This window comes from Saccopteryx bilineata, chromosome 4, assembly GCF_036850765.1.
Source record: "Saccopteryx bilineata isolate mSacBil1 chromosome 4, mSacBil1_pri_phased_curated, whole genome shotgun sequence".
Taxonomy (NCBI): domain Eukaryota; kingdom Metazoa; phylum Chordata; class Mammalia; order Chiroptera; family Emballonuridae; genus Saccopteryx; species Saccopteryx bilineata.
The window spans coordinates 94,148,779-94,158,933 of record NC_089493.1 but is presented as its reverse complement, the minus strand read 5'-3'; the positions used below and the strand labels follow the sequence as shown (position 1 = coordinate 94,158,933).

General features: G+C 55.4%; 1 protein-coding gene across 1 annotated transcript; it reads left to right on the top strand.

Moving 5' to 3' along the window:
• Positions 1–357: 357 nt before the first annotated feature.
• Positions 358–10,115, top strand: JPH4 (junctophilin 4). Its single transcript, XM_066277495.1, has 6 exons — positions 358–978; positions 1,502–2,051; positions 2,779–3,550; positions 6,592–6,710; positions 7,034–7,566; positions 8,494–10,115. Exons 2-6 carry the CDS (start codon positions 1,673–1,675, stop codon positions 8,575–8,577), a joined length of 1,887 nt encoding a protein of 628 aa, XP_066133592.1. The 5' UTR covers positions 358–978; positions 1,502–1,672; the 3' UTR covers positions 8,578–10,115.
• The last annotated feature ends 40 nt before the right edge of the window (positions 10,116–10,155 follow it).

The window sequence follows — 10,155 nt, the reverse complement described above, 5'->3', positions numbered from 1 at the left end:
CCTTCACAACCCTTATTTTACTCTCAATCTCCATGTATTTATATTTTTTTTTCTCCCTCCTTTTCCTCCTCCCCTGCTCCTCTCCTCCTTGCCATCCTTCACCAGACCCAGAATGGATTTCCCTCCTTCCCACCCTCTCTGCCAGCACCTCCCGCCTCGGCTCTCACCCCTGCACCTCTTCCTTTGTATTCCTCTCGCTCTCTCCCGGCCTCACCAGCATCTTTCCTCCCCCGCCTGGCTTCGGCTTCCCCCAGCCTCCCCATCTTCAGCTCCTCCCCCTTACTCCTCTCCCCTCCCTCCTGCCTCACCCCATTCCCAGCCAGAATCTCGGGGGTTTTTTCCACCGTGGGGGTCTATACGCCTCTCACTCTCCCGTGTACCTGCCTCTTCCTTCATGGCAGGCTTATCAGGCATCCACCCTTTTCTGCTTGGACATCCCCCTACCACCGTTATCATCGCCACTGTCTCATCTTCTGTCTCCTTTCCCCACCCTCTCCTCTCTCTCTTCTCCCTGCCCCTTTAAATCTGCCTGGCCCAGCCTCCCCCGTGATGCTGGGATGGAGCAAACATTGATTTGTGCTGGGATGGAATCGGAATTTTGATATATTTTTTTTCCCTCTCCCAACCATAAGAAGAAAAAACATAATAAAAACACCCCCTCTTGGTAGCCCCCTCTCCCTTCCCACCCAGCTCCTAGCTCCTCTTCCCTATCTCCATCCAGGGCAGATTTTTTTTCCCTACACTATTCTCATCCCCCCCCCCCCCGCAACCCTTGCCACTACTCGCCCCCTCCCTCACTGCCTGGTTCTCCAGCTGGGGAGAGGGGGACTCTTCTGCGGCTCCCCACCTGCGCTCTCTCTGGGTTGGAGCAGTCTCTCCGGAAGGGGTGGGGGCTTGGCTTGTCGGGGCGCGGTGGGAGTGGAGCTACCCTGCCATGGACGCCGTGCCCGGGAGGCAGCCCGAGCCCCAGCCCACATGGTGAGTAACCTGCCCACTCCCTCCTGCCTGCCTGCCCCGTCCCCACCCTCGCGTCTGCCCTGCAGAGCTCCCCGCATCCCCATTCTTTCCGACACCAAACCCTCTGCCCGCCTTGCTCAGATCTCCCCGCTACATTTCCAACATCCCTCCTTTGCCTGGGAAGCCACAGAATCGGGAGAGGGGCCCTGACAGCACCCAAGGAAGCGGATGACCTAAGACTCTACCCGGCTTCTTCTCAGGACCCTCCTCCCGAAAACTGCCATCCACGCTCGACATTTGGGGGTTCTAGATTGGAGAAGTGGGACTCCTGCTTGGGATTGGGACCCCAAGTCATGGGAGAGGCCCTCTACAATAATGGAGGGGTGGGGGAGCCCCTGTGTCTCCAAAGCTTAGGAGCCGCTGTAAAACGCTGCTGAATGTGGGGGGTTGGGGGGCGGTGCTGATGCCCCGGAGCCACTGGGCCTGAGAGCCGCGGGCAGAGAGGAGGGGCCTCGCTCACCACTTCCCCCCTCTTTCTCCGCAGCCACTCAGGATGAGGGTCCGGCCCTGCCAGCCTGCGCTGGGGCCCCCCCGCCCGGCCCCGGTTTAACTGCCCCCGCCCCCAGGCCTCGCCCGGCTCCCAGGCCCCCAGCCGGCTCTCCAGCCCCAGGATGCGCTGAGCCGCCGGGGGGCTGAGGCCGCGCCAACTACATGCATGTCCCCCGGGGGCAAGTTCGACTTTGACGACGGGGGCTGCTACGTGGGGGGCTGGGAGGCGGGGCGGGCACATGGCTACGGCGTGTGCACGGGGCCCGGCGCCCAGGGCGAGTACAGCGGCTGCTGGGCGCACGGCTTCGAGTCGCTGGGCGTCTTCACGGGGCCCGGCGGACACAGCTACCAGGGCCACTGGCAGCAGGGCAAGCGTGAAGGGCTGGGCGTAGAGCGCAAGAGCCGCTGGACGTACCGCGGCGAGTGGCTGGGCGGGCTGAAGGGGCGCAGCGGCGTGTGGGAGAGCGCGTCCGGCCTTCGCTACGCCGGGCTCTGGAAGGACGGCTTCCAGGACGGCTACGGCACCGAGACCTACTCCGACGGAGGTGCGGGGCCCTGCCCACTACTGTCTGTCTGCTCGTCTGCGTACGCCTCCCAGTCCGTCTGGCCCACGTATGCCTTTCCCCGCCATGGTTCCCCCACCCCCCATGCCCCGCGCTTTTCCCATACGCCATCCCCATCGACATGCACCCTTGCGCCCATCTTTCTGCCCTCTCCTCCCGCCATCGCACACGCCTTACTCATTTGTCTGCCCCCTGCCTGCTTTTCCCTGTCCCCAATCTACCTGCTCCTCCCCGCCCCTCCCCCCAGTCTACCTGACCCTCGCACACCCCGCCCGCCAGCCCCTTACACCGCTCCTCCCTGCCGGGCCTGCACACCTCCCTCTCCTCCTACTTGCCCCTAACACCTCTGCTCGGCCTGGCCCCTCACATTTCTGCGGTCGGCTTGCCCCTCCTAGTTCTGTTTGCTTGTCACATGGCTACCTTATTCACCCCGTCAGCCTGTCCGTCACACCCTCCGGACTGCCTGTCCTCCACACACCCAAGCCTGCCTGCCTCCCTTTCCTTCGTCTACGCACTGCCAAAAATCCAGGTGTTCTGCTACTTGTCTGTCTTCACTCAGCTTTTCCACACCTTCCGAACCAACCTGGCCTGTCCCCAGACCTAGTGCCCTTCCCCGACCTCCACGCTAAGGCTTCCAGGGATGCTTGGGGCCTGGGGCGCAAGGAGCCGCAGGTCCTGACTCTTCCTCCCTACCCTCCCCCGCCCGCAGGCACCTACCAGGGCCAGTGGCAGACCGGGAAGCGCCACGGCTACGGGGTGCGCCAGAGCGTGCCCTACCACCAGGCGGCGCTGCTGCGCTCGCCCCGCCGCACCTCTCTGGACTCGGGCCACAGCGACCCCCCGACGCCGCCGCCGCCCCTGCCCTTGCCTGGCGACGAGGGAGGGAGCCCGGCGTCCGGCTCGCGGGGCGGCTTCGTGCTGGCCGGGCCCGGGGACGTTGACGGCGCGTCCTCCCGTAAGCGCACCCCCGCGGCCGGCGGCTTCTTTCGCCGCTCGCTGCTGCTCAGTGGGCTCCGCGCGGGCGGGCGCCGCAGCTCGTTGGGCAGCAAGCGGGGCTCCCTGCGTAGCGAGGTGAGCAGCGAGGTGGGCAGCTCAGGACCCCCGGGCTCTGAGGCCAGCGGGCCCCCAGCCCCAGCGCCTCCCGCCCTCATCGAGGGCTCTGCCACTGAAGTGTATGCTGGCGAATGGCGCGCCGACCGGCGCAGCGGCTACGGCGTGAGCCAGCGCTCCAACGGGCTTCGCTACGAGGGCGAGTGGCTAGGCAACCGGCGGCACGGCTACGGGCGCACCACCCGCCCCGACGGCTCCCGTGAAGAGGGCAAGTACAAACGCAACAGGCTGGTGCACGGAGGGCGCGTGCGCAGCCTCCTGCCTCTGGCCCTTCGGCGGGGCAAAGTCAAGGAGAAGGTGGACAGGGCTGTGGAGGGCGCCCGTCGAGCTGTGAGCGCTGCCCGCCAGCGCCAGGAGATTGCCGCTACCAGGTGGGCATTGGGTGCAGGAGCCAAAGCTGGGCTACGGGGAGAAGGTACTCTGGAGACAGGAAAGGGGATTGGTGCCTAGAGAAGGCCTAGGCCAGGCAGCTGTAGCCCTGGGAGTTTGGAGCGTTTACATCTGAGGCTACTGGTGGATGTAGGTGTAACTGTGGGTGGCTGGGTGTTTAAGGGAAGCCGGGTGAGACTGTGTGTCTCAGTGTCTTTTCTGGAGACTGTCATTGTGTGTGATATTAGCAATGAGCGCTGCCTTGTGCAGGCCCAGAAACCTCTTAGAACTCAGACATGTCCCTAGTCTTCCTCATTTTACAGCTGATCCAGCCTCCAGGCCTCAGGCGGGGAGCCGCAGCCCTGGGCAGGGAGCTGGAGTGTGCCTTCCTCAGCACAGCACAGCCTGCCCACAGTCAGATACCATTCCAGCCTGGGGGACTTGGGGAGGTCTGCTTTGTACAGATGACCTATCCCCTAAAAAGATGACCCCTCTCAGCTTTGCCTCCTCTGCCTCCCATTCTTTACCCACTGATAAAGATTTGAAGGGAGGAAGGAGGCTTGCCAGAAAATGAATTTTTCTTTCTTTTTTTTTTTTTTTTTTTTTTTGTAGCTCAGATTACGTTTCCATGCATCAGGGACCTTGTTATTTAAAGCAGCACTGTCCGGTAGGAATTCTGTAGCAAATACATAATTTTAAATCTTCTAGTAACCATATAAAAATAAAAAGAAACAGATGAAATGAATTTAAATAATATATTTTATTTAGACCACTATAGCCAAAATATTATCCTTTTAACCTCTAATCAAAATAAAACTATAAATGAGATATTTTATATTCCTTTTCTTCCCCCCCCCCCTTTTTTTTACTAAGTTTTTGCAACCTAGTGTGTAGTTTACATTTACAGCACATCATTTCAATTCAGGCTAGCACATTGTAAGTGCTTAATAGCTACATCTGACTTGTGACTGCTGGAGAAGATAGCCCAGATCTAAAGAAAGCCAAAAAGCCATCTGTAATGATATTTACAGACCCCAGATTTATGCAACTGACACATGAATTTTTATATATTGGATTTTATTTAAAGGGGAGGCTACAGCTGAAGGATTTTGTTTAATTTTGAGACTGTTTCAGAGGATCATAGGTCAAGATATGTCTAAATATGCTTCAGTGGGTTTGTATATTGAGTGACAAAGGGTGTGTGTGTGTGTGTGTGTGTGTGTGTCGTGTCATATTGAGTAGATGCCTGAGCCAGAGAATGTGTATCTATACACATATCTGAGCATCTAATAGTTAGAGCCCAGGGCTTAAGCCAGGGAAGAGGGAAGGCAAAGCACCAGGCAACATTTTAGGCTAGATGGGTAATGGGCATGTGCAGGAAAAACTGATCTTAGTAGCTGTAAGATCAGGCAGTGGGAGGAGGCTGGTTGGTCTTCCCAGCAACAGGCCTGGCAAATCTGATTGGCTGCAAGCTGCCATGGAAACAGCAGAGCCTCAGCAGGTTCCTCTGCCAGGTAGCCTGAGCCTGGCCCATTGCCTAAGCACAGACTGGGTCTACTGCCTAGGACTTAATCATCCATACCCTCTCCTCTCAAAAACACACTCTCTTGTTAGTGTTGCAGGGGTTTTTTTACTGACAATAGACCTCAATGTAACCCAAGACTGCATCCTCATCCTCTGCCCTAAATCCTGAGACCAGCTGAGTTTCAGGACAGCTAAACATATAGAGTCTGAAAGCCCTAAGATGGAAGAATAGCATTATCCAAGGTTTCTCCAAGCAGGCTCTAAAGGTCCTTTAACCACCAGCTTTGATGGGAGAAGGCTGACCAGATCTTCCAAGGTACATACAAAGCAGATAGACCTAAGTCTGCAGTGGATACCACCACCTTCCTCACTATCCCCATACCCAGACTACCTTCTCGGGCCAGGTTAAACAGTCCTGGGAACAGAGGGAGTCATGGGTCGATCCATTCAGTCCCGCGGCAAGTATATCAGTCAGGATTTTCCAGAACTATAATTTAATGATAACAAGGCATCGACCATTAACAGCAGAGGCTGAAAGGGAAGGAAAATTTGAGGAAATGTCTGACATCAGAGGGAGAATTGGGAACCACAGTAGGGAAAGGATTGATAATGCTTCAAGGTAACCTGTACCTAAGGAGCAGGGCAGGATGGGACGGGGGCTGTAGAAGAGAAACGAGGAGCTTACCCAGAAGATATAATCACCGTGTTGAGAAAGCCTGCACGTTGGCAGGAAGAGGGAAGAGATAACAGCAGAAAAAGGGGACCCCTCCTTACTCTAGTTCAAGTTCAGAAAGTATAAGGAGGGCAGTGGCAGTGAGGCAGGGGAAGAGCAATGCAATAACAGAAGAGGCTTAGGAATAGCAAGATGTTAGACTCCCACGGTCAGGAAATCTGCAAGGAGAGGCAGGATTCGATAAGGGCTGACAGTGGTGAGGAGAAAAGAGGAAGAGGGTGGCTCAGAGCAAGGGCAGGGGGTGAAACTGTTAGCAGGGCAGGACTGAGGTACAGGAAAACACCCTGAACCCCACAGAGAGCTAGCTGTGTGACCCCAGGGAATGTGAAAGGAATTGATAATGACAGGAGCTACCAACAGCAAACAGGGCAGCAGGCGCAGCTTGTAAACACCAAGCAGGTGCGACTGCAGAGGGATGTGCTAAGTGAGTGAGGTCTCAGTTGTCATGGGAAGGGAGCAAGACAGGAATGGAATACCAAAGCTGATGGAAGCTGGGGAGGGCCTGGACCTGTAGCTTGAAGAAGGGAGGTGTTACTACAGGGTATAATGGTGGAAGGCTGTGAGGAGACCAGGAAGGTGTGATGACAGCCCAGGTCTAGGAGAGGAAAACAAAGACCAGCTACCCTGCCGGGTCGGGGACTGGAAGCAGCTGGCAGAGTGTGAGCAAGAGCGAGGGACTCCCAGGGGTGGGCTCAGATCTGGAGGGTGTGCTCTGGGTGGGGACAGGAGCCAGGGGCTGGAGCATCTGAGCAGGTCTGCTCAGATCCTGTACTTGGAACCTGACAGGGCAGCAGACGCTCTTCTAAAGGCAGTAGCAGCCAGCAGCGTTGCCGAGAAGGCTGTGGAGGCTGCTCGAATGGCCAAACTGATAGCCCAGGACCTGCAACCCATGTTAGAGGCCCCAGGTGAGGCATGGGCAGCCTGGGGGGTGGGGATATGGATCTCCTGGGGAGCTGGAAGGGAAAGGGGAAGGGAATCCCAACAGGGAACAGGGAATGGAAAAGTCAAAGCATGAGGGTCTCAGGGCACCAAGGGTGGCAGGGTAAGGAACAGAACTGAGAACTGATGAAATAGGTAAGAAGGACAAGGGGTTGGAGTTTTGCAATGAGAGGTTGTAAGTCTGGGAATACCAAAGTCCTGGGAGGTGCCCAGTCAGGGGGATAAGGCTGTAGCTTTTGCGGTTCAAGGCCAGTGAGGCCCCTCTGATTCTTAGCTATCCCTGCCCCAGGCCGCAGACCCAGGCAAGATTCAGAAGGTTCCGACACAGAGCCTTTGGATGAGGACAGCCCTGGGGTGTACGAGAATGGACTGACCCCCTCAGAGGGTTCCCCTGAACTGCCCAGCAGCCCTGCCTCTTCCCGCCAACCCTGGCGACCCCCTGCCTGCCGGAATCCACTGCCTCCTGGAGGGGATCAGGGTCCCTTCTCCAGCCCCAAAGCTTGGCCCGAGGAGTGGGGGGGCCCAGGTGAGCAGGCAGAGGAACTAGCTGGCTACGAGGCCGAAGATGAAGGTGGGATCCAAGGCCCAGGACCCAGAGACGGTTCCCCACTACTTGGAGGCTGCAGTGACAGTTCCGGCAGCCTTCGAGAGGAGGAAGGGGAAGATGAAGAGCCCTTGCCTCCCATGAAGACCCCAGGGGCCCTGGAACCTGAGCCCATGTCCACACTGGTCCTGAGGGGCCTGTCCTCAAGAGGGCCTGAAGCTGGGTGCCTGATGGAAGAGCTTGAGGAGCCAGCTGCAACCGAGAGGCCTGCCCAGCCGGTGAGACAGACACCCCCTTCTGGCCTTGTGCCCTCTGAGTCTCAGCTCCTTTCTGACCCCTGTTCTCCTCAAAGTGTTGCTTCTCATCCTTTCCAGAGCTCTCTCTGGTCCCCTGAAGGACTTTGATTTGGATTCAACTTTCTCTCTGCTTGCCCAGTCTTAAACCATATCCTACTTCAAAATAATTTAAAAACTTGAGAGCTCAAGAAACTTTAGGGACCTTCATGTCCAACTCCCTCTTTTGACAAAAAGGGAAACTGAGGCCCAGAGCACTTAAAGTAACTTGCCCAAAGTTACAAATGAATAATTAATGGTAGAGCCAGAACATCTTTCCCTGTTCTCCTTCCAGATCATTTCCATCTCTCAGTTTCCTACTCCACCCCCACCACCTCCACACTTTCTGTCTCTGGTGCTCAGAAATAAAAAAGGAAAAGCTTGTTCCCTCCCTACCCTGACTCTCCCTCCCTCTCCTGGGAAGAAGGGAAATAGGAAAGAAGGCAGAAAACCAGGAGGGGTGGAGTTTCCCTAGAACCCTCTACTCTGATTGGACTCCAGGCCTTCTGTTTCCTAGCAACCACATCCTCGCCCCTTCATCCCTTTCTGCTTTACTGCAGTACCAGCTGCTGTTGCCAATGCATGCTACTAAGGCCAGGCACCTTCTGCCTGAGCCACGTGACATGCTGGTGGGAGTGGAGTGAAAGGAGGTGGGAGGAAGGGCTGTTCCTGACTTCAGGGAGCCAGAGGGAAGGTGGGGCCCTGGCTGGAGGAAGTGGAGTGTTTTGCAATACAAAACAAAGGTTGGCAATCCCTCTACTCTGACCTCTGAGGACAGGTGCTTGGGACCCTTCAGTTTTTCCATCGCAGCCAAGGAAGAAAGGTGGGACCTGGTCGTCAGGGACTGAAACTGCATTTCCCTTGTCTCTCTAGGGACCTGCCAACCCCCTGGTGGTGGGAGCCGTGGCCCTCCTGGACCTCAGCCTGGCGTTCCTGTTCTCCCAGCTCCTCACCTAAGGCTCCTGCCTGGCCTAATTCTGGCTTTGGTTGCTGCCTCTTCACTCCTTTGACCTGCCTTTTTCTCTTTTCCTCCTTCTGATTGTTTGTTCTCCTTTCTTTCTCTTCTCCCTTTCCTTTCTTCTCTGTTTCCCTTTGTTTTATTCTCTTGCTTTTTCTATCCTGGTCTCTTTCAGATTCTCTCATTTATTGTCTTCCTCACTCCCTCCCCACCCCAACCCTTCCTTTCTCTAGATTGTTTACATATGAAGGGCTTTTCTTGCTCAGAGTTGCTATCTTCTCTGAGACACACAAATCCAAGTCAGACCATTGCCCCACACCCTCCCCACCTTTTCTTTAGACCTGAACTTGGATGAAGGTGGGGGTTTGATGTCCTGAGGAGTCTCCTGAAATGAGGAACAAAATGAAGGAGTGACTATACTGGGCAAGCTCCTGGGCAAGCTGCTGTGGCTCCCTAACCCAGGGGCCTGGAGTCCCTCTGAGACGTAGTGAAAAAGTGGGAAAGTGTGCAGCCACCATCTCTGACTGTGGAGGATCCTATCTCCCCTCCAAGCACTGAGATAGGTTCTTGCCTAATTCCAGCCTTTCCTGAGAGAGAAATGAGGGAAATGAAAAGTAGAATGACTCCCTAGCATCTCTCACTTTCTTTCCTCAACAGCCAGCCACTTGTCCAAACCCCTAGGGTGGCATACCATGTCAAAAGTAATGTGCAAAGGAAAGAGCCCAATGCAGCCAAGTCCACCCACTGACCTCTCCCACCCTTATTTCTCCCCTAAAAGTTTATTTGGCTGGTCTGGACTCACTTGTGGCCTTTGATTAAATTTCTAAGGGGCCTAAAGAAGACATTCCTACAGCAGAGGGTTAGAGGTGCTTGAGCAAGGACCCCACTCCCCAACTCTGGCAGCTGTGTTGGGGGAGGCAGTTTTGGGGAATGGAACCAGATCAGTTAAAAGGAGCTCATAGGGCAGCAAAAGTTGCAACAACCTTAATTTCTAAGTGGGTTATCTCTTCCCGCATCATATCAGAATCTTGCGAAATGGGTAAACAGAAGGAGAGGATCACAGGAAGACAATCTATCACACACTTTCCAGGCAGGGCAGAGCTGGATGTCCAACTGGGGTGAGAGGTAGTTAGAGAGCCCTGTTTGAGGTTGTGGCTGATCCCTGGTACTAACTTTTCCCCTGGGGGCAGGAAACCCTAGGAAGAGGGGACTGTAAGGTCCCCAGGGGATCTTTCCTCCCTCCCCTGCATGAGGCAGAGGCAAGCTGCCTGTCAAACCCCTTCCCTCAAGGAATGGCCTTGCCTGGGAATGCCCACTACACACACCTCTTTTTTTTTTTCTAGTCCAACTCTGTTTACTCCTTGGCCTGCCTCCCTCCTTCCTCCCCTCTCAACCTTTACTTCTGATTTCTATTTCTTGGAATTTGGGATTGAAGTTAAACTACAATAGTGCCGCCAACACCAAGTCTTGCAGGAAAAAAGTACAAAGAAATTTAACAAAAAAAAAAATATATTAATAAAAAAGTTCAAAAAGGGGGGGGACTGTCATCTCCTTTGGAGTGCGATGGCTTCAAACCC

What these genes read in the sequence shown, in the direction of transcription:
- JPH4 (XM_066277495.1), top strand. Translation starts at nt 1,673, where the DNA reads ATGTCCCCCGGGGGCAAGTTCGACTTTGACGACGGGGGCTGCTACGTG. An exon ending in ACCCATGTTAGAGGCCCCAG is followed by an intron (nt 6,711 to 7,033) that starts GTGAGGCATGGG and finishes TCCCTGCCCCAG; the next exon opens with GCCGCAGACCCAGGCAAGAT. An exon ending in CCGAGAGGCCTGCCCAGCCG is followed by an intron (nt 7,567 to 8,493) that starts GTGAGACAGACA and finishes TTGTCTCTCTAG; the next exon opens with GGACCTGCCAACCCCCTGGT.